Raw genomic sequence first — 27,490 nt, 5'->3', positions numbered from 1 at the left:
AAAACAAACCTCCACACATTCATTGCTGAGACTAACAGTTTTGTGTCTTCCTATTAATTTCTGAGACTTTTTTTCTGAATTAGTGAATGAAACCAGCCCTTGCATAAATGAAGATCCAGACTCACAGATCTGTGAAATAATACTGTCTTTCAAGTGGAAAGATTTGATTCCAGTTGCACTACATCATCATAACGGCTTTATACCAGTTTCTGTAAAGATTAGGTCATATGCTAACGATGCATTCCGTGAGTTTCGAATGCTAGAATACCACTCATCTTGTTCCACAGTAGTATCTGTAGCAGAAATGTATTGGAAAACCTTATAGCTGTTACTGACTAGCACAAAGTACACTGTAGAAATAGTGCTCTTACCACTTCTGTTCTTTCATAAGGGCATAATTTAGATTCTGGTCTCAAGGTACATAAACATTTATCTAAGGAAGGAAAATACTTTTTTGGTTGGTGTTTTTTTCATCTCTCCTTCTGTCTGAACTTTATTGCATTGTTTTCTGACTTTTTTCCCCCCAAAACTTGTTAAATGTTTTTAGCTTGAAAGGTTGCTCAGAATGGAAAACCCACTATTTTCCTAGAACTGGGAAATGATGTTCTACAGTAGTGTCCTCGGAAGGGTAAAGATTATGGACTGAGATATTGCAATTAAGAAGTTGCTGTAAAAATATTCCTGAAAATTTTCCTGAAAGATAGAGACCTAATGCAGGAGAAAGGTAGAAGATAGTGAGTCAAACCTCATATCTTCATGCCCAGATTTGAAATATATAGTTTGGAAATATATAATTCCCAGAAATGTTGAAGGCCAGGAAAATGTATTTAATGTGGATTTTATTTATTTTCTTCAAACAAATGAAAATGTACAAAGTATTTAATTTGAAAATATATAAAGACCAAATCTGGGGTTACTGTTTTTAAAACAGGAAATCAGTTATGTATAGTAGTTTTTACAGTGTTACTACCTGTGTTAAAATGAAAATTTTCACACAGCATTTTCTCTGTGTGTTAGTATTTAGTATATATGTGTATGTATTTTTTGAATAATCATAAATTTAGCTACTGTTTAGAGGAATTTCATTGACTTCTGAAATTTATCTTTTGCCTCTTGCCTTCTTTATTCTTTCACTTTTCTGCTGTTATTTGAGAATAAAAACATGAACAAAGAAGAAAAAACATGACAGGACATAGAAGGGAGAAAAAAAGTGTTGAGGTGAAATTTGGTTCTCAGGAGGAGTGGTCAGATAAGAATTCTTTAAAAATATACTTTCAGATGAAGAAGAAGGCTAAAAAAGCCTTGGTTGAATCAGATGCAGAAGAAGAAAACTACAAAGTTCCAGAATACAAAACAGTAATAAATGTTTCCTCGAAAGACCAGCTGAACATTACACTATCCAAGTGTGGACTACAAATGTTGAGTAATTTGGGCACGGTAAGAGAGTTTACTTAATTATGCAGTGTCAGAATTGTTAAATTAATGTTTGCACGGATTGTCTTGATGAAGACTTACTCAGTACATTGGTGTTTTGTATCTATACTTTGCTTTCTAGGCGTTTGCTGAAGCAGCTAGTCAAACTTCAGACATCTTCAAAAAGGACCGAGCACCATTTGTAATTATAAATTCTTTAGGAGTTCCCATGACTGTCTTGCCTAGTGATTCCTTTAGTGTCTTAAATGTTGAATTCGGAGCAAAATTATTTCATTTAGGAGATGGTGAGAATTTAAATATGGAATTTGTCAGAACAAAAAATGAAAGCGACCAGTTCACAGCAATGACAACTCTGAGCAGCAAGAGGTTTTACATTCAGATCTGTAAGTTCCAAAGTTCATGCGTCTTCTGTTTTTATAAATATTGCATGATGTGTAATACTGTGGCTTGTACAGGTCAGTAAGTATTGTGGGGCTACATAACGTGAAAGGAGTGTTTCTTTAGATTTTAGGTGCGTAGCAGTATTTGAAATCCTGCTTTAGTCTTCACAGCTAAAAGTCACATGTATCATGCTCATTAATTTTTGTAGCATACATTTTCTACTATGATAAATTATTTAGGTAACTAATCTTTATTTCATAATTTTACTGCCATCAAATAATTTTAATGCAGAATTAAGCCACCCAAAATAGTTTAGGGTTTTTTTTTAGAATGCTGAGGCATGTATACATGTGTGTTCATAGAATAAGTTACTCTTAAGGAGGATGTTTTTAAGAAAAGATTGTTTAAAACAAAGTAAAATACAATTGAAGCTAAAAGTAAAAATTAGCTATTTTAATGGTGTATGTGTTAGCAATTTAAGTTGACTTATTGTAACAATTGACAGTTCTTCAAAACTGAGTTTTCAAACTTTCTTGACCATGTGACTTGCTAGTTGATTTATTTTTGCAGCATGTATGAGCTATACCCTGTTACTAAATCATTACATGTTGTAAACATTTCTTTTTACGCACTAATTTTATTTGCAGTGGCAAAACCCACTTAAATATTTGAGTGATGGACTCATTTGCTTTTTTTTTTCTGTGGTGGAAAAAGAATCTTTGCTCTTTAGTAATGCTACAAGTTTGGCATACTAAGTGGTGATTGTACTTTTTCATGTGCTTTATATTTTTCATTAATAGATTGAATGATCCAGGAAACTCTATTGAATGCACACTTCTGTCTTTGAAATGTACCTCTGTGCTCCTGGTGAGCCTTTAATTTCTCATCTTGTAAATTCTAGGTCCACATAATCATTCCAGTGTGGAAAAGATTCCATTGACAAAAGTGGGTCGATGTATTTACAGTGTGAGACACGAGGAATCAGGTGTTGAAAGGCACATTGTCTGTCAAATTGATACTGTTGAAGGAAGCAAGATGATAACTATACGTTCTCCTATTCAGGTTATTTTATTTCCATACATTATAATTTCATTACTTTAATTATTTTAACGACTGAAAAGAATCCTGTAGTCTTTAAATAAAACTTTTTTTAAGTATGTTTTTTTTAAAATCTTACTGAACAATTCACATAACTTTGCTGTTTGGTATTACAAGGTAGTTTAGAAGAGATTTTCAAGAATAAAAAGCTTTTTCAAAGTGATGGACAGGGACTGGGGTGGGGACGGAAATGGACCAGAATTTAAATCAGGATAATTAATCAGTAATGTTTTCTAATACTAGCTCTAATTTAACTCTAGTTGAACTGTTTGCTTTGTGTGAAGTGCTCAAACCTCACTTAATCTTACCTTGGCTCCACAAGGTTATCCTTCAATTGGATTACTTCTTTTTTTCATCCTGTGCCATTGATACATGAATTTCATATTTAATACCAAGTAAGCTGAAGAGTGAGCACTTCAAGCATGTGACTCTTTTGATTGAATAGTATTTTTAATAGACACAATATAGTTTACAACTACAGGGATGTTCCAGATATCAGTGTTCTATAGTCATAATGTCCCTGTTACATTTCACTTGCTGGTTTTGCACAAGTGGTTTATGACTTGGTTAATAACCAGATTTACTGTTTTATTCTTCCCTAAGTTAGATTTTAAATTTTTTCCTAGAGCAAATAATGCCACTAAATCAACAATGAAATAAAAAAAATGTTTGCAAAGAACAAGAAAACTGTATGCACCCCAAATCATAATGGGTGTTGGTGGTTTAACCTTAAATAAATATTTGACTTCCTTTGTGTTTTTTGCTGTATAGATTTTTGACCCCCACACCCTTGTATCTGTTACATTTTTAGGAGAAAGTTCTTTGGAAAGATGTTGTACAGTTCAGATTTGTCTCTGGTTTTCCAGGGCTCTGTGTTTCTCCTTGAAAATAATTTTACATCGAATGTATTAATTTCATGATTAAAATATAGCATTGAACTACACAACTGAATTATTTAAGGAGATTTTCTGGTATTAGAGACAGTTATTTTGAAATACCTGACCTTGAATGCTAAATGGGTAAGATGAACAATGAAAGAGTTCTCATTTGTTGCTGTATTATGCTCAAAACACTTTATCTTTCCAGTTTTTTCTAATGTATGTTGCTGTATTTTTATTTCACATAGATAAGGAATCATTTTTCAATCCCATTAAATATTTTTGAGGAAGGAAGATGTTTAGGGACTGCTTCACCAGGAAATGAATTCAACATACCATTGTCATCTTACAGGTACTTCTATTGCCTTGCTTTTTTATCGCGGAATATGTTTATACATTGTTGATTAGTGTATCCATAGAATTGCGCTAAAAAAAAATGTTTGCTACCTTACACTGTAATTAATACTGTACTGTCATTGTTGGGTAGGATCTTCTCAGAGCATCTAGTCTGAGTTAAACAATACTGTTTAATTCCTGAATGGGAAGTCTTTTTTTGAAATCCATTTTACTGAACAATTTAAATGAGCTGCTAATTTAAGAATCCAAGCCCAGTTGCTTTTGAAATGCAGGGATTGTTATCTGCACAGAACAGACTTTTTTTTTTCTCCTTTGTGTAGTGATGTCTAGTGATGTGTTGCAGCTTTTTATAAAAAAAGTCTTTGTTAGTTTCAAGTTTTTAATTCAGAATCACAGAAATCAAATACACTTAAACTCTATCACAGGTGTAGAAAAAGACTTTTCAGTCTCAGAAAGACTTGGCTTCCAGCATAGCTATGCTTTTAGCACCCTTAAGCTAATACCCACTTAAAACTGCAGTGGGTTTGTATGTACAATTTCGCTGAACTGTCACCAACTCTTAGGCTGCTAAGTTGGCTGTGGTTGTTTTTTATGATTACAGAGACTTTTTCTTTCTGGTTTTCCCCCAAACCTTTCCCCATTCTTTTTTCAACATGACAGATGTGTATTTCTTTCATTAAATAAATTACATTTTACTGTAGATAAGGTAAGTTCATTAATATTTCTAACTATCTGTATTTTATTTAATAAGGTTTAGTGACATTCTGATTCATTGCACAGATACATGGATGAGTTCCACTTGGCAGTCAGGAAATGTTTACTAACAAAAATATTCAGTCAAGGAGCAGCTGGTTGGATTAAAGCAGTTGCCTTCCAAAAGTCATGCCTGTAAATAATCCGTAAACTTGAGGGTTTATCTGATAGGAAAGATGGACACTTTCTGCAGACCTGTCATAGCAGTGAATTGTTTATCCAGACCTTTTGCTTGGAACAGGAATATAGCAGCACTTGTAAGGGAATTCAGTAGCTTCTTCATAAGAATCTCCAACAGTCCCTTGTTTGCAAGGGACGTATGTAGAGGTATGGAACAAAAAGACCCAGGTGTTTTACAATTCCGTGAACTTCTGGGATCCAGACCATGCTTCCTCTTTTAAGCGAGATAAAGGAAGGCAATGAATTAACTCAAAAATATTCCAAGATCCAAGTAATACTAGATTGTTAGAATTGCACAGTACTCTGTCATAATTGAAAAATTCAGTCTCACTGAGTGTTTAAAAAACATTTTCATTTACAGATCCATACTGAGTTTGCAACCACTACCCAGTGAAAATGGAGTGGATGGGGAATATGATATGTGTGAGGGAATTACATTTGATGAAATTATGAAAAATGTGGACAGTTTATTACAAAGGAAATGCCAGTCAGTGAGGTCAACTAACCACTCACTTATCATCAATATTGTTCCTGTAAAAGACACATTGACATCTTCATTATGTGCAGAAGATCAATGGAATTTTCCATGTGTTGTTCATTTGTGGCCTTCTGTTCTTCTCCGCAATCTTCTTCCTTACCAGATAAGTTACTCTGTAGAGGTAAATCTTTAACGTTTAAATTTTTTGTGATGTTTCCCACTTATGGTATGAAAGCTGACCACCTGGTTGAAATATGCTTATAGATTGGTATTAAAAGAAAGGGCTTCTATTAAGATTATTTGTGAAGCAGGTTTACAGCTCTTGTAAGGGCAAGTCTGTATATACAGAAACGGACCAGCACCAGATGTGAAAAGAAATGGTATTAATCATTAGTAATAAGCCATACTTCAGATGTACGGTGTTAAGCTTTACTTTGCATATGTGTTTGGGGCTCTGTGAGAGAGGCACTTTCTGCTGCTCAAGTGCAGCTTGAGTGTAATTAAACAGTTTAGTTTTTCATGTCAGCTATTGACTGCTTCAAATGAAGAGTGTATCAGTCTACAGTAACATTTTATGGGCTGTCAGTGTTACTGACTTCTAGCAGTAGCATGCTTTTAACAAATTCTCAAAGCCTCCTTTTTGCTAGGTTTTGGCGTGACAGGCAGTGTAGTGCCGGACTTCATATTCTTTTTGGATGAAATTAAATTATTCCGTGCACTTTGACTTTTTATAGGCATTCATTCCAGGGCCAGACAAGAGCTGGTCTCAAGTAAAACACCTAAAATGTGCACAGTGTGGACATTGGTTCCTCAGCACAAAGTGTTTCATTCTGTGGATCTGCCGTGGTTATGTCCCACTGCTTATTGACGTAGAGTTAGACTAATAGAAATATAGATGGGAGACAGTGAAATTTTTTTTTCAGATAGTCTTAGCATTTAATACTTGGGACTCAAACAGAATTTAATCATAAAATTTTGTCACAAATGCACAATTACTAGAGCTGAAGACCATGGCCTCTACAAAATGTATGGAGATAGCAGGCTGTCTTCTGTTTGTCTCTTACAAATTCAAATTTAGTGCAAGGAATCTATCATTTAAGCATGATTATGTGTGTGAATTTGGTGACAGATTTCTTTTGGTGTTAAATATTGATAACCATGCATGGTTCTTTTTTCTGTAAAATGTTGTATTAAGGTAGACATTTAAAAATGTTACTTAGTTAAATAGTATAGTAAGCATTTTAAAATTTTATCTAAATAACTTAATTTTCAAAGCTAATTAGAAAATAAATTGTTAGGAATGTTGAGTGTGACTCATAAATGTACACTGTTTGGTTTTTCTTGAAAAGGGAAATGGGAAAAAATATGACACTCTACAAGAAGGATGTTCAGCCCAGATTCATAATGCAGTCTTGGATCAAACAAAACTAGATTTACAGTTACTTAACTATCTTGATCAAAATTGGAAAAGTGAGTACCATATAAAAAGCAATCTACCTGACATCAGCTTCACAACGTTTTGCTGCATCACGGAGTTGGATAAGACTGAACTGGATATCGCTGTCCATGTGACCTACAGAACTGGGCAGATGGTTATAGCAATTCACAGTCCGTACTGGCTGGTAAATAAAACTGGTCGAATGTTGCAATATAAAGCTGATGGTATTCACCGCAAGCATCCTCCAGATTACAAAAAGCCACTCCTTTTTAGTTTCCAGCCCAAAAACTTCCTCCAAAATAACAAGGTATTGTATCTTGTAAAACCTGGCAACTCTGTACTCCCCTATGTTGTTGTATGACAATGTTTTTACACTTTGAAAGTTATCTATACTATGCTATGCTCTGTAAAGGGCATGAAACCTATCTCTGTCTAAAGGCAAGAGTGTAAGGAAGTGCGTTGTCAGATATGTTTGAGATGGGACATTCACATTATCAGAGGTATTGTTTAGAAGGATTCTCATCTTTGAAAGAAAGGAAATTCACTGAGCAGTGTTTCCTAAAGGAAAGAATTGCCTTTATTCCATTTAGACTGTATCAAAAGAGGTCCTTATTCCAAATAAGACATAGAAGCTGTGTAAGAAATGCAAAGCTTTGCTACTTGAAAAAAGAATGCTCCTATTTGAAAAAAGAATGCTCCTACTTGAAAAAAGAATGCTACTTGAAAAAAGAATACTTGCAGTGGTGATTTGTAGATTGGGTCTGAGTTGGTAGTAGGCTAAGGTTAAGAGGTAGTTTACTGTTTGAGTCTACAATGTGAGTTTTTTTATGTTGAGTATTACTCATGGAAGAATGATATAGGAGAGGTCACCCGACTGTGTTGATCTGCCTTTGAGATTTTAATTGTGATATGTTTTGGAAAGCTTTCTTACCTGGTGTCTTCTTCTGGAGTATCTTAGACTTACAATGATTATTTCACATAGCTTATAACTAAGGGTGGTACAAAGTATCTTTGTGAGATGATACTGACAATTGTCTTGACTTTGTAATAGAAACCAGATTTCAAGTATGCACTTACATTTATGATTATATATATGCGTACTTTATATATAATTTTAAATGTTGTCAGTGTCTGTAAACCAAAAATTAATTCAAGGTATTTCTTCATAGGTGCAACTTATGGTAACTGACAGTGAACTCTCTGATCAGTTTTCCCTGGACACTGTTGGAAGTCATGGTTCTGTGAAATGCAAGAGTCATAAAAAGGAGTATCAAGTGAGTTAAATTTATCTTTCTGAATCTTACTTTCAGAAGATATGAATGAGTTCAAGAAAGGAACAGTGTATTTGTAACAATATCTATCTATTCACAGGTTGGTGTCACCATAAACAACAGCAGTTTTAATATTACTAGAATTGTAACTTTCACTCCATTTTTTATGATCTCAAATAGAAGCAAATACACTTTGGAAGTAGCTGAAGAAGGCAAGGAAAAGTGGATTCCCCTTGTTTTACAACAGGTAAACTTAAAGGAAGCTATTTTGAATTGTTTCTCTCAGGGAAAGAAACCACTGGTTTGAACACCCACTGATGAAAGATACGAGCCATGCTTAAGTGTTCAGTGACAGTGTCTGAACATACTGTGCTTCTTCAATAAAGTATTTGTGTCGTGTTACCTTTTCTCACTGTTGCTTTAGGACATACTGTAAAGCTGCTTTGTTATACTTGGAATGTTTTCTGTTATCTGCATTATAAATAGAATAAGAAAGACCTGTTCTATTACAATATTATCTCTCTCTCTGCAGTGGCACTGAAACTTGTGTTCTGTTTTTGCAGTGGTATCTGATAGAGTTGTTTGGCTGACCTGGTATGGGTCATGCCGCTTTCATACAGAAAGAAAATCCCTCATGTGGATTAGTTCATATAGTTCCAAACTGTTCTTCTGGGACTAGTCTCACTGCTGTTTTTCAGTCCTTAATGTATAATTTCTAGAGAGGGATCACTGGCCCCCAGGCCGATTGGTGTGGAAGAGGCATTTGGGCTTTTCTACGCTGCAGAGGTCTGTTGCAGACTGGATGTGCAGCTTGGCTGTTTGCACTGTGGTATCCCACAGTTATGTTTTGTATGTGTGTTGAGTTTTGAGGCCATCATGCCTTCCTTCAGGACACACAGGAAAAGCAACACATGTCTGGGGTAGTGTTGAAGGTCTATGAAAGCTGAAAGTGATCCATACTGCCTTCTGGGAAGAGTGAAATATCCCTCCTTTCCTTTGAGTCTTGGAAAGTACATATCCAAAACAGAGACGGAGTTCAACAAATAGTGTGGTTGGAGGCCTTCTCACTTTTCTTTAGCATTGTAGGTATTCACATGGTTACCAAAAATGCTTGCAAACTAAAATACCAAAGTTAAAGAGTATTTTAAAATCAGATTAGTAACCAGCTCTTGTTATATATTTGGCACCTTCAACCATATGCTTCTTAAGTGTGCTTTTTATTTTTAATGATTATGGAAGAGAAATACCATTTAAATATCTTTTTAAATTTATGAAATGAATACTACTTTGCTTGCTTTGTTGTCATTGTTCCACTGTAACTTTTAAGCGTACACAATGATGATTAGATCTTTAACTGTGTAAGTCAGTTCAGCTTCCCGTAATGTTAGTCATTATTTTCAGAGAAGTTTGCTTTTACTCAAGAATAGGTTGTTTTCCATAAGCCTACACATCTGTTATATTTCCTAATATTATGTTCCTCTGAACCTAACTTTTGTTTGACTGTAGGTAGTTTTTTTTCTTTACATGCATGATTCCTCGTCTAGTTCATTGATAAAGCTCTGAAATGACAAAGGTTCATGTATAATAGGATGATCCACTTAATCTCTAATGTTTTACTCTGAGAAAATACAGTTTGATTTTATTCTTGGTGTTTTGTGGTTTATATTTGATAGAGAGTTTTTATTAGAATAAATTGCGTTATTTTACAAACACTTCTGAATTTTTCTTAAAATTCTTGAAATTCAAAGGTAATAGTTATGACAGTTCAGATACATTGCAACATAATTATCTGTGCGTTTCCTATGCTGGCTGTTTTATTGATATGCTTACAGAATTTTCTACCGTATCCCACAAGTGTCATTGTTTCTTAGGTGTTTCATAATTGTATTTTGATCTTGGTCTTCTTTCAGTTATCAAGTATTGAAGGAGGACTTCATAGATTTTAGGATCACTCCTAATATCCTTTGAAAGATTAGATATGGCAGTTTATGAAATGGAATAGTAGAGGTCAACAGAGGAATCCATATCCCCTCCTAAATTATTCCAAACTTAAAATTGCTTGCCTTTCCACAGTGTGTCAGTATTTTCCCTTTTGATAAACAGTGTCTATAAAAGTCTGTGTTGTGACATTTATGTTTGCCAAGGTTGTTCATTTGTAACCTAGTTGCTCAATCCACTATGTTTCTTATTTCTTCTTAATCTAGGTGGTTTCCAAACACTATTATTCTATATTTGGGCATCCAGGATAGATTTCCAGGAAAAAGTTCCCATCTGATACTGTACTTGAGATACAGAACTCTGTTATCCAGCACTTCTCACTTTATTCTTTTACTTCAGGTTCATCTTCAAAAAACTGACAAGTTTGTTGAAATGTTATTTTGTAGCTCAGCTTGCCCCCCTCTCACCCATTCTATTTTTGTCATTAAAGCAGAGTCCTTTCTGCTGCTTTTCTTTTTTATCCACTCTTCTCTTAGTGACAGATAGCCTGTGTTCTCAGGGAAAAAAGCAATCCTTGTGCAGAGCCCATCCTCTGGGACATGTTCCCTGTCTGGGAAGCAGCCAATATATCAGAAACTTTAAATATTTTTAGAAAAATGCAATGTTCTTCAAAGGTTCTACTGGTTGTTGGATAGTGATTAGTATGAAATGGCTTGCCAAGGACAGTCCTTCCGATAGGTGCAACGCAGGACAGTTGACCAACATACATCCTTATAGCTAGAAAGAAAGAAAACATCACTGAAGACGGTACATGAGACCACTGCTAAATATAAATAAAATATTCTGTAATGTAATGGAGGCTGTTGTATAAATACAATGTCTGCTGAAGCACTTAAAATATTTGAAAACGCCATCATTTTGTGACACATTCTGTGGCTAAAGACCATTACAAAATATTTTTTTTCGGTTATCGGTATTGATTGTGTAACTTCTTGTTTAACCAGTCATTTTTACTTATTTTGGTTTTGACTTTAGAATTCTGTTTACTGTTGACTGGTTCTCCTTGAATTCTCTTTGAACTCTCAATTTCCTTGTTGAGACTTGCAATGTTTTGTGCTAGTTTGCAACACAATTTAGATTTCCTTTGGCTGTTGGATACATGTTGGTGTAGGTAACACCTTCAATCTTGCTGTTTAACTATATTTTTTTCCTTTGTCTTCCTGCTTCCTGTGGTGTGAGAAACAATGGGAAAGGGAACTTAGTGGCATGGTAAGTTGGTGAACTAGTCTTTCACCATTGAGGATTTAATTCTAGGATTCAGTTACAATTAAGTATAAACATTTTGTTTCTTAACCTGTGTTGGAGAAGGATGCTCCTGAAGTTCTGAGTGTTGCAGGGGAACAGTTTGAAATGCAGGAAGACTGGTGTATCTAGACAGACTTTGGCTCTTGCTGGTTGAAAGCTGTTGTTAGTTATAGCTTGTTCCTGTGCCAGGACTCTTCTAATTAGTTAAACTCTTCATTAGTTACAACTAAAACTTTTGTGTTCGCTATCTTGTCTTACTTATTTGTGTGCAAACTATTGAAGAGGGATTGTCTGTGGAATTTTTAAACCCAGAATGGCTATGATTTCAGTGGTGGATGTGAATAGCAAAACATCCTTTCTAATTTAGCTGCCTAAAGCTTCAAATTTTTTTTATAAGTTTTATACCCACATACATATGTGTATTTATATTTTTTATGTATATGTGTGTATATAAGTATTTCAAAAGAGCAGCTAGCATGCTGATGTCCTGTGTACTCAAATTACTATGGGGTATTTATGGTAATATCCTTTTTTGTCATTGGTTGTAATTTTAAGATTAATTTGTAGTTCCTACTTAATTTGGCAAGAAGTCTGTTAATGGAAGACTAGTTTTGTCAATTTTTTTTTTTTTTTTTTGTAACAAGCTTGGCCATTTTGCTGTTGCAGGCATGCTTAGCTTTATATTCTAGATTTTGTATACATTATCCATTTCAAATCTACTTCATGTGAATATGAAGGCTTACAGTTTTCACATTTAGCTCTTTCACTTCTTGGTTTCTTCGCTGTAGTCTGAATTATGTCTGATTTCCTTTCCATTTACTGTGTTCAGGTAAGTAATTACTTCTAGGTCTTTTAGTAGAGTTTCTAATCCAACTCACTACACATTTGGGTAGAATTTTAGTAGATGAGCTTTGGGCTAAAGTGCATACTATTTACCATCTAGTTCATTTTCTCACTTCAAAATATCTGATTATATAATTTTTTTTTTCTAGTGTATTCCCTTTTGGCCTGAAAACGATGCCAACAAGCTGCTTGTTAGAGTTGAAAATTCTGATCTTCCCCCAAAGAAGATAAATTTTGATAAGCAAGAAAACTGTCTGCTCCTACATTTGGACAACAAGGTAAATGGCTGCCTTTGGAAATTAGGTAAAACAACATAAATAAGTTTAATTTCCGTTTTTAAATCTTCCTGTCTTCTCATACAAGCAAGTACTGCAAAACTTTAGCTGGGGAAAGGTTTATATATATGCAAGTGTATTATTCTCATTTTCATGCGCTCTCTTTCCAGTGTGTACACTGTAGGTGTTCTGATAGAAGTAGGTGTTTTGTTTTAACTGCTTCTCTGTGAAACTGATCTACAGAAGCTGAAACACTGTTTTGCTAGTGTTTTCTAGCTGAGGCTGGGAAATATTTACATTAGTTCTCAAGTAATGCTAAGTTACATTGAAAAGTAACCTCAACTTCACTAAACTTACTTGTGTTGTGTGCGGTCTCATCTAGGAGTAGTTTTTGAGTGCTTTTAATAGTAAGATGTTTTGGAGGGCATTAATGCATGCGAAGATGATTCCTCTACTACCAGCCTAAATTTTGACTATACAGAACTCTTTCAGATTTTTGATTACTAATTCCAGTACCTGTTACTTAGTAGTTAAATCAGGGAAATATTTTAAAGACATGTTAAAATGGGTTGGTTGTTTGACTATTTGATGGTTTTAGCTTATGAGAGTAAAAGTCTTCAAAAATATTTAAATTAAATTTGCTTTACTAGAAATTCATACCACTTCATAATTTTTACACCTGACAGCTTGGAGGAATTACAGTGGATGTTAACCTGACCGAACATTCTACAGTGATTACTTTTTCTAATTATCATGATGGCGCAGCTCCATTTCTGTTGATCAACCATACTAAAGAGGAAATTATTGAATATGGACAAAGGTAAGAAGAGTTCTACTGTAGATGTCTGCATGGAGACATGCAAACTATTTTGTGTGTTGTAAGTACGCCTGTTTCTTAAGAAGCCTGTTTTTTAAGAAATGGATGTCTTAAATTTGTCAGAGCATGCAAAAATCTGTTGTTTTATAAATTGAAGATAATGAATTCTTAACAGAGGATTGTGATATAGTGCTTTGTGCCCGTTTTTACAAGTAAAGAAGCTGTCTTGTGAGTTAAAGAAGCTTTGGCGTCTCTTTTTATATGAACTTTGTGGCCTTGCCCTCTATATTCCTTTGCGTTCCTGGTGGGGGCAAACGATGTGCTTGGCTTTTTTGGAGCTCTGCAGGTGCTAGCTGTGCAGAATAGGTAACAAATGAGTTGTAAATGTAATTAGACTTGAGATTTTTAATATGCTATCTTAGTTAGTTGAGAAGTATCTGAAAGAATTGGTTAAAAAGTTCAAATATAAATTATATGCAGTTGGTGAAAATTTGGTTCTGCATGCAGCTGTAATGGTTCTGTTCTCAAGCTGGATTGTCTTTGTAACGCTTTGCTACTGTATGCAGTTACTGTGCAGTGCTGAGACATGTAAGCAATATCTACGGCATTCTTGACCTATTTCTTTTTAAAAGCCTAACAGTCTCTACCATTTTTTACTTTCAGTCAGTCATAGCAGTGTTGTTTACAGACTTTTAATTGAAAAGTGGAAGAGCTGCTAGTCAAATTAAGCTGCAGCGCTATGTTCCTGTCTGAAGAATACAGTCAATTGTTGCCTTGTTTTTTATCTGTAAATATTATTGATTTTTATCTTTTCAGCTGGCTTTTGGGAAACCCTAGTATAAATTTAATAAGTATATATGTAACTTTTGTAATGAACTATGGAGAACACAATAGAACGTTTCAGTTGTAAGGGACCTACAGTCCAGCTGCCTGACCAATTCAGGGCTTATCAAAAGCTGAAGCACCTTAAGGGTATTGTCCAAATGAGTCTTAAACACTGACAGGCTCGGGGCATTGACCACCTCACTGCTGTTGCAGTGTTTGTCAACCCCCTTGGTAAAGAAGTGCTCCCTCATGTCCAGTTTAAACATATCCCAGCACAGCTTTGAACCTTTCCCACTTGTACTATCACTGAGTCCCAGTGAGAAGAGATCAGCACCTCCCTTTCTGCTTTTCCTCCTGGGGTAGGCATCTTTCAGAGTAGAAGGCAGGTATACCAGTTTTTATCTGTATGTGAGGGGAAGTGGAGTTTAAAAATCCGTTTTTCTGAAAATATGTGCTGTACGCACATGCTAAACGCTGCACTTTTTTTTTTTCTTTGTTTTTGCCCTTCAGCAAATCATTTAGGGGAAACCTTTCCTAATCATCAGATTTTGAACATGCTTTTCTTATCTTGGAATATTAATGTTAGTCAGCACAAATCCTGACTTTTTGTATCAGCTTGTAAGCTCCACTGTCTGGGTTTTTTTTCTCTACTTAACATTTCCTTCTTAATCAGAAGTGGGGAAGAAAATAAGTATTTTAAAATTACTGTATATACTTTTTTCCTATGTATTTTGAAGTATAAATACTGTTTTTATTGTTGTGCTGAGAATGGTTTTATGCATGGTTTTTTATGCACAATGTTGTTTTAAGTTTGCGTTTTCATTATTTGAAAAAATAGTTATTAAAGTGTTCTTGTTGAAATACTAGAACGCAGAAGTCATTGACACAAAATATTAACAATTTAATTTAATAACATTTTGTTATAGCTCCCTCAGTGAAATGGAAGACTGTCTTCAGCCAAATAAGGCAGTACTGTATACTTGGGCTGACCCAGCAGGATCTAGAAAATTGAAATGGAAATGTGGAAATAGAACTGCGGAAATTACCCCAAAAGAGGTATGTTTATTATCTGAATGTCCTTTTAATGCTGTCTAACTTATTATCCTGTTCATCAGTGTGTGTATGACGTTCCATGCGTAATGAGTATGATCAGCAATCTCATATATGAGGTTCAGTCACGGAACAGTAACAACACTGTGTTTTATGAAGCTTACGCCAGTAAGCATTGTTTTCAGTTCAGAAGCATCTGTGTAGAGAGAGACTGTTGTAAAACTTCATAATGAAAAATCTCATTTTCCTGTACCTTTAAAAAATATCTTCTATTGCTGTTTGTCTTGCTAAGACTTTGGCGTTTGCTTGTGAAATATGATGATGGAAGGAGTTGTTTAAACTTTCCCTCTCTTCATAGGACAAAATGGAAATACTCAGCCTGGATTGTAGAAAAATGGTCTATTTGGTGTCATTTTTTGAAGGTTTGCAGCGTATTGTCCTGATCACTGAAGACGAGAATGTATTTAAATTGACTTATGAAAGTGTAAAAGCAGAACTAGCAGAACAAGAAATTGTTCTGTCTTTGCAAGATGTTGGAATTTCATTGGTTAATAATTATACAAAGCAAGAGGTGTCCTACATTGGAATTACAAGGTAACTTATTTTGTGTGCAACAGTCTAAAATGTTTAACTTCAGGTGTTTTCACTTGGTTTGAGTGCAATGGAAGAGGAAAAAGATCTTGGTAAATCATTTCTGTTTTACTGTTATGACACATAGTGAAAACATTCTTGTATATTAATGCATATTCTTTCTGTCTTTGGACGTACATGTTTTTGCAGCAAGTATGTGGAACTCTGTGTGGTAAACTTCCCTGTCCATGTAGTTTGGGGAGCAATAATAACTGTAAGGAGTAAGATCTGTGGGGTAGTTAATGTCAGTGGATTTTTCTGTCTCTGCTACAGAAACAAATTACTGAATTCTATGTTGAAAATTTTGATGGAGTAGCAGCTTGTAGTTCTTTTTAGTTTGGATTGAGAAATTGTGGTGGCTTCAAGGCTCTTAATACTTTAGGTTTTCTACTGTAGCGTTTCAGAGGGAAGCAGAAAAATACCTGTGTAATGCTTAAGAGATGTGTGCTATTACATATTCAAACAGGCTTTTTAGAATGCTCAAGGGACAGTTGTATATCGTCACCATAATCCACACATTTTATGTATTCCTAGCCATGAGGTTACTTGTGGTATGTAAAAAAGGGAGGGTTTTTTCTTTTGATTAATCATTTGCACTGCACTGTAAGACAAACAGGGAAAAACTTCACATACATTTATACTTCACATGTTCATATCTGTCATTCACAAAGAAAATACCAATCCTTGCCCTGGCCTGAGAAACTGAACTCTTGATAACTACCTAGGCAGTGGAAACACCACATTAAAAGTGGCAGCTAATTATCTAGATTTAAAGTAGTATTGAGATTTCACTGAATCAGTGGTTTTTGGACGCAGTCATCCATAGTCAGTATAGTATTGTTTTCTTGTTAAACCCTGAGTGGATGTCAAAATCCTGAAAGCTTTTTCCGAGGAGAAGAGATTATTCCTTGAGTATGGTGAAGAAAACCCTATTACTTAGAATGTTCCCATTTGTGAATGTCTTGTTAAAATGGAGAAGGCAGTTTGTATCTAACTTGATACAGAAACAAGTTTCACCATGCCAGTCCTGGGATCACAGCACATTGAGAAGTGAGAGGAAAAAACCAAGAAGAAAAAAGACTGGGGGGAGGGAAAACTCCCAGCAATTTCAAGGTAGTACTCTATTTTATAGCTGGTTTGCCCTTTAGCTCACCAGGGGTTTTTGGTGGTTCTGCCATTTATGTCTCTGAACACAGACACAGATGTAGCTAAAAGAAATTGGATTATGGGGCTGTGTCTGGAAAGCTGTGTATTTGTGGACTATAGAGTGACTTGTGGAAAGAAGAAACACCTTCCATTTGTCTGATAAGTGGTTTGTGCCCTATTGTGTGCCTTCAGTTTGACTGTAAGGTTTTTTACAGAAGCAGTGGAATGAAGTGGAATTAAGCAGAAGAGAATCCAATGCCTTTTAAGGATGATTAATTATGTTGTTGTTTTATTAATAATAAAAGTAAGAGACAAAAGAAAAGAACTCATTTTGGAAAACCATTTAAAAACCCCAACAACAACAAAACAAAATAAACCAAAACCCCCACCATAAAGTCTGTAGAGGAAGTGTGTAAATTGAAATCACCATCTGTTAATTTAGACAGGAAGAGTGAAGGCACTAGCTATCAAAAATAAAGAGACGGTTCAAGAGGCATTTATTTCATCTTGACATGAAATTCTCAATTCCTCGTAAATTCAGCTATGCTAAAATAGATGTAGGAGTATATGCAGAAAACTACATGGAGATTGTAGAGTAATGGATGACAGTACTGTTGAAATGGAGCTTCCCGATTAAGTATGCTTACCTACCCATCTTTATTTATCAAGGTGGGGAGCTATACAAACTTGCTCATAAATTTTCTTTTTTGCCTTATGTTGGAGAGACTGGCTTCCACTTAGTACCAAGGAGTCAGTGGGTATTTTGGGTAACTTGTTTACTGCAGTAGTGCTTTATGATGTGGTTTCTCATTCCAGGGTTATGACATATTAAAAGCCATACTATGGTAGATAAAACTTGTTTTGAAATAGCTAATCCTTCTCCTTGATCCTTTGTTTTGTCTTCAAAGTTCTGATGTGGTTTGGGAGACAAAACCCAAGAAGAAGTCAAGATGGAGACCAATGAGTGTTAAGCAGACTGATAAATTAGAACAAGAATTCAAAGACTACAGTGAGCTAACTCCTTCAGAAAATAAGATTGTTGAGTTGGAATCAAATGTTTTGGTAATAATGATAATTCTCTAGTTCTGTTATGTGTATACACAAGAAAAATAAAAGATAATATATCAATTTTGCTATCTTTTGAAGAAACTTCCAGTGAAAATAGAGATGATTGATTTACCTAATCCATTTGAAAACACTTCTCTAGAAAAATACCTGCAAAAAAATCCATAGATGTTTGAAAACTTACTTTAGACTTTTTGTTATTAGCCTGTAATTTTGAAATTGCAGTGTAACATTTTTGCAGGTCATGGGACTAAATATGCGTAAAGCTACAGTGAAGGAGCTTAGCGTTTGGTTCATTTGTTGTACTGGGGAGGTAGGCACGGTGTTAGTTTTTTGGGTTGGTTTGTTTGTTTTAGCACAAAATCTTATGTTTTTCTAGTGCCTTATTGTGGGATAATTCAACTGTCATTTAATGAGACACAGATGAAAAATTATTCTGGAAGTTCATCTGCAATGTAGAAGTACATTATGCGCAAAATGCTGCTGTCCTTATCTGTAGATAACTTTTAGATACTCATTAGAATTGTGTTGTAAGTAAATGAACACGGTATAGGTAAACAAGCCAGTTTTACTCAGTTGTAGACAGTGATATTATACTACTCTGACTTTCCTTTAGAAAGCCATGCTAGTAATCCCTTGAGTAACACGGTAATTTGTATGTATGCTTCTGTTGAAATTTATGACAAAATCTGATAGTTTTATGTTGAAAGCTGCAAAACTTTTACTGCTAAGCTATCTTTACAGTGTTAACGAGCAGTGTAAATTTTAAAGTATACTATAAAAAGCAGTCTTTTGAAACATTTAGCATACATACCAGATTTTCTTTAATAATACAACAGGTATGTTTAACTCCTAATGGAATGAACATGAAAATTCAACAACCAAATGAGATTCCTATCAGAAGGAATTATTTGCCAGCTTTAAAAGTAGAATACAGTTCATCTGCACATCAGAAGTCTTTCAGAATTCAAATTTACAGGATACAGGTGAGGCTTGTCTAAAAAGGTAAGTTATTTATTGGAAAAAGTAAATTAGACAGTTGGGTTTATTTTTAAATTGTTTGGATTGGTCATGTTCTGAATTTAATTGTACTCATTGGCTTTTACAAGAGTACTTCTCAGTCTTTGGAAATACTACTTAAATGCTTCTAGAAACGAAAATCCAGACAGCTATATGACTGTTCAGGAAAAACATTTACCATTCATCTTCCATGCTTTTTCTTGTGGTTTTCTTCACAACCGACAGAAAAATAGGTGCCATTTGTTGTCTTGTATATGTTTAAGTCTTTAAAAAACAATCCTTTGCAAAAATTCTGTGGACAGTTTATTGCCACCAACTTAGAGAAGCTTTTCTGGACTACTTGGATTGAATTATTTTATTTTTAAAATAGAGATGTTTTGAACCACAGTAGCACCTTTTTTCTGCTTTTGAATTGGTGGAATGGTAAAGGTAATGTTCGTAATTCTTGTGTTTGTCCTGAATTTAAAATATTTCACAATTTAAAAGCTAACGTGCTGCACCTTGTCCTGTCCTTACCCCTATTAGATACAAAACCAGATTCCTGGAGCCATATTTCCCTTTGTGTTCTATCCTATTAAACCTCCAAAGTCCATCACCTTGGATTCAGGTTTGTTGTTCTAGTTTAATATAATCCTTACTTCTAAAATGACAAGGTAACTTGTTTATACTGAAGTTAACCACATCTTTTTCAGATGAAGTCTGTATACGCTTACTGACTACAAATACTAATATTAGATAGAGGGAAGCAGTTTTGTCTACAAAGAAGATATACAGAAAACCATTTGAGCAGTTAACAGTTAAAAAAAACCCCCAACATTTCTTTTAGCTGTCAGTATGAGACCTTTTAAGCACATCTTTTTGACATGCTAATTCAGTCTTGTGGAGAGCATAAGGTGAAAGTTACATATGGATCAACTTAAAATGGGCTTTTGGCAGTTGAATTCAGACCACAACTAAAACTTAATGCTGACTAATGCAGAAGAGTTGCCAGCTGAAAATAAGAGAAGATCAAATTGTTGCTTATATTGATGGTAGTGAATCTGTTGCACCATTTCTGTATTAATTGCATTTGGAGTTCTGGGGCAGTGAGTATTTACTTTTCATCTTCAGTCATCTAGTTTTTCCCTACTGCCCCAAATTAATTGTTTATCTTAGTCATGTTGTTGATTTTTTTTTTTCCCTCTTTGCTTTCGTGCAATACATGACCTAGTAATCTATCGGAAATAACCTTAACTAATAAGAAAATAAAAAGCGTGCTGGTCTAAACTCAGAATTGCTATGTGGGGCAGCGTTTATAAGATCTGTAGATAAATTATATTTGCCTGTTTTTTGTGTAGCCTGCTGACTTCTCCATTGCTTGGAGCATTACTGAATGTCAGTACACTGTGTGGTGAACTGCAGTCTTCCATTAACTTGTTCAGGGCAAAGTCACTTGGAAGACCAGAGTGATCTCAGGAGACATTCTGGATTGAGACAAAGAATACTGCTTGTAATTTTGTGCAGAAGCTAAAATATGTCAGGTGTTTGTTCTAAATATGACCAATTTCAGCTACAGTGCATAAATCTGCAGAATTCTTTTTTTTTTGTTTACATTTTTTTATCAGCTGTGAGAAAATCTTATTCCATGGCTAGGGAAATCATATAAATCTGAGATTATATAAATATTAATTTTCTTTTAAATGAAAACTGTATGTTTTCATAGATAAATGAAATAGAATTTTGATGTTCCATTTCATCCTTGTTTTCCTATTCCTTTCTGTTCCTGCTCTTTTCCCTGAAATAGTTGTTCTCCATACACTATGTAATTGTCATATCCACTATGTAATCCTGCTTTACAGGGTTGAGAGAATCTTGAATTTATATGACATTTTTGTATTAATAATATAAAGGTATGTATATCATATAAAAATCTGTACTGATCTTTTTTTATTTTACAACTTCATAGCACCAAAACCATTTACTGATGTCAGTATTGTCATGAGAACTGCAGGACATTCACAAATATCTCATATTAAGTAAGTATTTAGGCATGTTCCCTCTCTTTTGCTGTTGGTTATATTTAGTCAAGCTTTAAAATTAAAATTATTATGGGGCAAACATAATGAATGCAACGTAGTTTTACATCAGTTCTGAAGGATCAGAGCACTTAGAGACAAGAGCTCAGCCCCCTTTATTATCCACATAATTGCAGAATAAAGCAAGGATTTTTAAGTGTCTTCCTAATGCAGAATTTTAGTCTTTTTTAACTTAGAAAAAGCTCTGTTTAGCAGTGCTATATACAGTGTTAAGTGCTGTAACTTGTTCAAAATAGTTCTGGTTACAGGCAGTATGCAAAACCTTCTTTTCATCAGTAATGGCAAGTCCCTCAAAAAAAAAAAAAGTAAAAAAAAGGTACTTTAAGTCAATACCTAAGTGGTCTAAATACCCTAGATTAAATTCTACATGTTACAAATGTTTGTAAAACACTTCAATAATTGTTTTTTTCATATGTAGGTATTTTAAGGTCCTGATTCAAGAGATGGATCTCAGATTAGATCTTGGCTTCCTATATGCACTGGTTGAATTCTTTACACAGACTGATGTGCCAAGTGACCAGGAGGTAGAAACCTTTTGTTGTTCAACTTAAGTTTGTAATTATTCAACTTGTATTTAAAAAAAGAAAAAACATCTTGGTTTTATGTGTCCTTAACACTGGTTAGTAGGAGTATCTGGGATTAACAAAAGTTACCATTGCCCCAGGTAAACAGTGAACTCTTGCCTTTGTCCTCATCTTGCAAGCTATGCAAAGAAATCTTCAAAACTTTCTGTGAAGAATGAAACTAATGTTGTCCTGGATTCTTTGTTCTTTCTAATGTCTGGGGGATTAATCAAGAATCCAGGATGGGAGGAAAGTAAAAATAAGTCTTTTCCTTAATGTGTCTCACTTAAAAAAAAAAAAACAACACAAACAACCCCCAAACACCCACACCCACCCCAAAAAACCAACAACCACCAAATAACCTTGGAAAATCTTGGCCAGGAAATTACTGACACTTGCTTTCCTATGAGAGCAAGAGAATGTAAAAAGGAATGGAGAGAGGTTGATTCGAAAGTGTTTTCAGTTATTTCCTGCAAAATTAAAAAGTTGGAAGATGATGTAGTTACATGTTGAAACTTAAGTGGAGAGGAGAGGGCAGTGGGAGGGAACGGAATTACTGTACAGGGAGAATGAGAAGTGTTTGTACACAAGAACAGTAGAAATAAAATAAAATACAATAATTTGAAGTGAAGTGCAAGGTACTGTGTTTGGGGAAAAAATAATGAAAACTTCAGTTACAACTATAAAGCAACAGAGGAGCCAGTTTCTTAGATTTGCCAAAGAAAACAACAAGAGGTGATAAGCTGTATAGATACAGTGCAATTCTGATGAATGTTGGGCATGCTGTTCTTAAGAGTATTGAAATTTGAATGTCAATACACAACAAACTGATAATTTATTATTAGCAGAAAGTGTATCTTTTGTGTGTATGTCAAAAATGCTGCTATGAAAAATGAACCAGAAATACTTGCATAAAATATTTGCCTGAACGAGTAGAGCAAAAAGGTCCTTTTTATGGGGCATTAAAAGGTATTGTCTTACTGTGGCAAGTGAAAAGGTATGCCAGAAAGGAAACTTGGCTTTTGTTTCATTTTATCTGCACATCAGAGATTAAAAAAAAGTATTACCACTCAGGGATTATGCTAAAATAAATAGAAAAGATTAAAAAGTTGTTCCAGTGTAAATATAAATTGAGAATCAGAAGGAAGTATGGAAAAACAAAGAGAAGTAATTTATGGACTAACATTTCAAGCAAGATAAGAATCTTGTTAGAATTTTGTAAGTTTACAGCAGAATATATTTATGTAAGACTGTTACGGGTTGCACTTTCATAGATATTTTAATCTAAGTAAATTTGCTACTCTTGCATGGTATAGTGCATTAAATATACCCTCAGTTTCCTACTTTTGTTTTGAATTTTAAAAAGAAGATTCTGATTTTGGTGGGTTTGTAGCTTGTTTTCTAGCCTGTGATTAAATTAAAACTAAATATACTCCCCAGTTACGTGGTTACCTTGAGTTTGCAGTTGTGAGGCTTGAAGATCTAGCTGTTTCTTCCTGGTCCCGTCTGTCTTTCCTGTTGTAACTTGAAGCCTGTGGGTTCTTTGCGAGCTCTAGTGGCATCACAGTTTTGGAAAGACTCACAAAACACACTAATTGCTTATTGACTTAAGACCTTTTATCTCTTGGTGATGATGTAAAATTTTAACTTAAAGAATGGGATCCTCTCTGGTGAGAGGCTGCTTCCTCTAAATGAAGACCTAAGCATGTATTTCTGTATAATCTTTTCTTATTGTATTATAATATATAATTATATATTATATTCTTAATATATAAAATACAATATTTTATGTATAATATATAAATACTATAATGTATTCTTACTATATTATGAGCTTAATTAAACATATTTTTAAATGTTAATATTAATAATGAGCAATCTAATTGTGACTTTTGAAATATAAGGAAATTTGAAGGGTTCCTTAAACAAAGCAGACATTTAATGAAGATTAGTAATGTTACTGTAGAATTGTTTCAGAAACGTTGCTGCATTCTCATATGCGAGAATATGTAGTCTGGGAACTGGTGGTTCCCAGCAGTGTGCTAGGGCATACAGTCTGTTGATGCCAGGTGTACCTGTGAATTCTGTATTATTGTGGTAGTTTGAAGAATTACATTAATTCTCATGCCTGATTGTGTAATGGAAAAAAATACATTGTTGTATTTTTCTTTTCCCCTCCCAGTGGAAAGATGAATGATTTGAGATTAGCATTGAGAGCTGAATTGCTAAATCCAGAGGGTAGAGGAGGCCCTATTCTGTATTTCCATTTTTAGTGGAATTATACTTAATATTTAGTGCCTTGATTGTTTTGCTTGTTTAAGTAGCAAGGTGCTACCTGTGTTTACTGTTCTGAAAGGGCTTCTCACATTATTTTTGGTTACAACTTCATTTTCTTTGACTGTTAAGTCTTGTTTGAGTATAACTTTAGAGTAGTTATTACTGAAAAATCTTAAAATGTTAACTTGTACTTGAGCAGTTCTTCAAAAACTGTTGTAAAGGATCTCTTGTCTTTTGAAAAAGAGCTAGATGGAGATCTTCTCAGAGTATGTAGAAGTCTAGTTTCTGTGTAACAGAAAATAGTCTTTATTCTAGTTATTTGTATTTAAAAACCTATGTGTTATATTTGAGAAGGGTGTATATATAAATATATATATATAACACCTTTGTCTGACCCAGGTAAAAGTTGTCCAAACTTTACTTGAAATTATTTGATATTTGAACTTGCATAAAAAGAGGGGGTGGTAGTGGTTTATTTTTTTAAAACTATCAAATAGGTGTATGTTTCATTGTCATGTTATACGTGTTTTTCTCCTCTTCATACAACAAAAGACAGCAAATAAACTCTAGTTTAAAGTCCTCTAAAATGTCAACTCTAAGTAAAAAAAAAAAAAAAAAAAAAAGATCAGGAGGGTAAAAGTCAATATGTTAGTCAATATGTTGCATCTCGGTGACTAATGCATGGTCATTTTATGCAGTCCAGATTTTAAAGTAATATTTTTTTGAAAATGCATTCACAGCTAGAACTTTTCAAAAAGGATGTTGAATCTCTTCAAGAAGAACTGATGAGTGTGTCTACAACAGATACATCGCAGATCAGCTTGTATGAATACTTTCATATCTCTCCAATTAAGGTATACCTCTTTGACCATACAGCCTGTGTTTGCTCCAACTGAATAATTTTTGTCTCCTTTGAGACAGTAGGCACTAGAAATGAAGAAACATAGAGGTGATCAAAAATAAAATAAAAATGTCCTGGAAAAGGACTTTAATTGTTACCACTAACTATATGGTGTTACATTAATATTTATTAAATGTTTATGTAAGCTCATTATTTCATTCCTATCCATGATTTTCTTCATATACTTTAATGCTTTTTCTTGCTATTATTTAAGAGATCCTGGCAAAATGCTATTGTTTGTGTGCAGAAAATGTGTTGTGGATTGGGGAATGAGGTGATTTCTAAAAAATGGATACAACCAGCATTACTGTGCAATGACATTTTCTCCTTCGTTGTTATTTACTCATTGAAAAAGTGGTTTTGTTTTTTGACTCCAGTAAAGTCTACTTTTGACTGTTTCGCCATTCCCATAAACATTCAGGTACAGCTGCTAAGTAGTATGTGCATACTTACATGGAGACATCTGTCTGTTTGCCCAAATCAAACTCTAAAGCACTTTTAGTTTACCGGGCTTCATCTTTTGATTATTGTGTGGCTGATGTTAAAGCTGTGATGGTACTTCTTAGGTTCTGTAACAGTTATGTAAGAGAATCTCACCTCCATCCCGTGGGAAATAGATTGAAGGTCTGAGTTTCACCTCTTAACGGTATTGGGTAAGATGTTAGAAACAGTGTGCTATTAGAACAGGTAATTCCAGGAAATACTTAGTTAGCTTTATGTAAACAGCTTAGTCTAACTTAGTCCAAATAATACTTAGTTGCTTTTCCGTGTATCTTCACTTACATGTTCATGGGTATGTCTCCTGTTACGAAAAACGACTCAGAACTTGACAAAAGTAAAACACCATTTGTGTGTTAACAAAGTGAACTTTGTTATAAAGTAAATAAAAGCTTATTTTTGAATGTATTCTGTCATATTTGATCAGAAAAATTACATGGAGGAGATGGGATGGAATAAATCAGCTTCAGATTGTAATAAAAGATTAATCTTTAATGCATATAAAGTCTCACATTATTTTCAGTTACAACTTCATTTTCTTTGACTGTTAAGTCTTGTTTGAGTATAACTTTAGTTATTACTGAAAAATCTTAAAATGTTACTTGTACTTGACCAATTCTTCAAAAACTGTTGTAAAGGATCTCTTGTCTTTTGAAAAAGAGCTAGTAAATTAAGTGACAGTGATTCTGTAAGATGAGGTATATATTTTGAAATGAGCAATAGTTAAGCTCTTTTATACCATAAATTAATGAATGGCATGTGGTGTTGCCTTCAGAGAATTGGAAACAGGTGTAACTTCTTTTACTTTGATTTTTGACAGCTGCTGAGTACTTGTGCACTGTAGAGCCAATTGAGCAATTTTCCTGAATGCTTTTCTGTTTTGAGACTGTCACCTTAATTTCTGTGAAACAAATACTTAAGTTAATACTGGTCTGCACAGGTGGGGGTTTTCTTGTGTACATATTTCAGTGTTTATTTAGCACCTGTAAAACTTGTGTTAATAATGATACGGTTTTAGGCTTTTTTTCCTCATTCTTACTTGGACACTGTGCTATGTTACTGTTTTCAATCTCCTTTGATGTTTGGCTATTACTTAACTAAGTTCTAGCTAAAAGATTCTGAAGACCTTATCTGAAAACATGAGTAAGCGATTTAAAGTTCTTGTTTTCTTAAAGGTAGTTGAGGTTGTTCAGTTTGATTGTAAATGTTTGGGTTTTTTTCATTGCCCATGGTGTATTTCTGTTCTCTGTTAAGTCAATCTGATTTCAGTCAAGGTTAAAAACGTCTTATCTCAATTTTTAAATCATCTAAAAGATGATAAACATAGAAACATAATACTTCCAATAACCAACTATATTATTTCCCAATCTCACTTTTATCCTTTAGTTACACTTAAGCTTTTCACTCAGTACGGGTGGAGAAGATAGTAACAAAGAAGAAAGAAAAAATGAATTGATACCACTTCAGTCCTTGAATCTCCTGTTGAAGAGTATAGGGGCCACCCTCACAGATGTTCAAGATGTTGTCTTTAAGTAGGTTAAATACATGATTGCAAAGATTACTTTCAAAGTATTATGTGTGCTAGATTTTATATTGCTCTGCATAATAAGGACTTACTTTTTCTCTCCTTTTTTTTTTTTTTTTTTTTTATTAGGTTGGCATTCTTTGAACTCAGCTATCACTTCTGCACTACACAACAGCTCCAGTCATCAGTTGTAAGGCATTATTCAAAACAGGTTAGAAAAAGTACATTTAAGTATTTCAGTAAATATGTTTTTAAAGCACTACTATGCAGTTTGGTTCTCTGAAAATATAATTCTTTCAGCCTTGTGTGTTTGTACAAAGGTTAAATACATACAAAATAATTACTCATTAGTTGGATTGCCTTTATTCTGGGGGCAAGTACCTTTCTCAAATTATGGCTAGAAAAAGTGGCATGGATAACAAAACAACTTGCTGGAATAGATAGTGGAAGCAAACACAATGCAGCCCCG

At 34.2% G+C, this 27,490-nt stretch overlaps 1 protein-coding gene across 5 annotated transcripts in view; it reads left to right on the top strand.

Annotated features, from left to right (window-relative positions):
• Positions 1–27,490, top strand: part of VPS13A (vacuolar protein sorting 13 homolog A) — a 112,561-nt gene that overhangs the window by 63,138 nt on the left and 21,933 nt on the right. For 3 of the 5 annotated variants that reach the window (XM_040579142.1, XM_040579146.1, XM_040579144.1), the window contains exons 43-63: positions 1,279–1,437; positions 1,556–1,817; positions 2,717–2,877; positions 4,040–4,143; positions 5,443–5,740; positions 6,909–7,304; positions 8,167–8,271; positions 8,369–8,515; positions 11,437–11,475; positions 12,504–12,632; positions 13,316–13,449; positions 15,198–15,327; positions 15,680–15,915; positions 18,006–18,159; positions 19,002–19,148; positions 19,708–19,789; positions 21,128–21,197; positions 21,676–21,781; positions 24,838–24,951; positions 26,883–27,028; positions 27,151–27,232. In XM_040579142.1, coding sequence (XP_040435076.1) covers positions 1,279–1,437; positions 1,556–1,817; positions 2,717–2,877; positions 4,040–4,143; positions 5,443–5,740; positions 6,909–7,304; positions 8,167–8,271; positions 8,369–8,515; positions 11,437–11,475; positions 12,504–12,632; positions 13,316–13,449; positions 15,198–15,327; positions 15,680–15,915; positions 18,006–18,159; positions 19,002–19,148; positions 19,708–19,789; positions 21,128–21,197; positions 21,676–21,781; positions 24,838–24,951; positions 26,883–27,028; positions 27,151–27,232 — 3,201 coding nt within the window. The remainder of the gene's footprint in view (positions 1–1,278; positions 1,438–1,555; positions 1,818–2,716; positions 2,878–4,039; positions 4,144–5,442; positions 5,741–6,908; positions 7,305–8,166; positions 8,272–8,368; positions 8,516–11,436; positions 11,476–12,503; positions 12,633–13,315; positions 13,450–15,197; positions 15,328–15,679; positions 15,916–18,005; positions 18,160–19,001; positions 19,149–19,707; positions 19,790–21,127; positions 21,198–21,675; positions 21,782–24,837; positions 24,952–26,882; positions 27,029–27,150; positions 27,233–27,490) is intronic. The other 2 variants (XM_040579143.1, XM_040579147.1) reach the window with 1 other exon arrangement.

Source organism: Falco naumanni, chromosome Z (assembly GCF_017639655.2).
Source record: "Falco naumanni isolate bFalNau1 chromosome Z, bFalNau1.pat, whole genome shotgun sequence".
Lineage (NCBI taxonomy): Eukaryota > Metazoa > Chordata > Aves > Falconiformes > Falconidae > Falco > Falco naumanni.
Note: the sequence above shows the minus strand (reverse complement) of the source record. Positions and strands in the feature narration are given on the sequence as shown.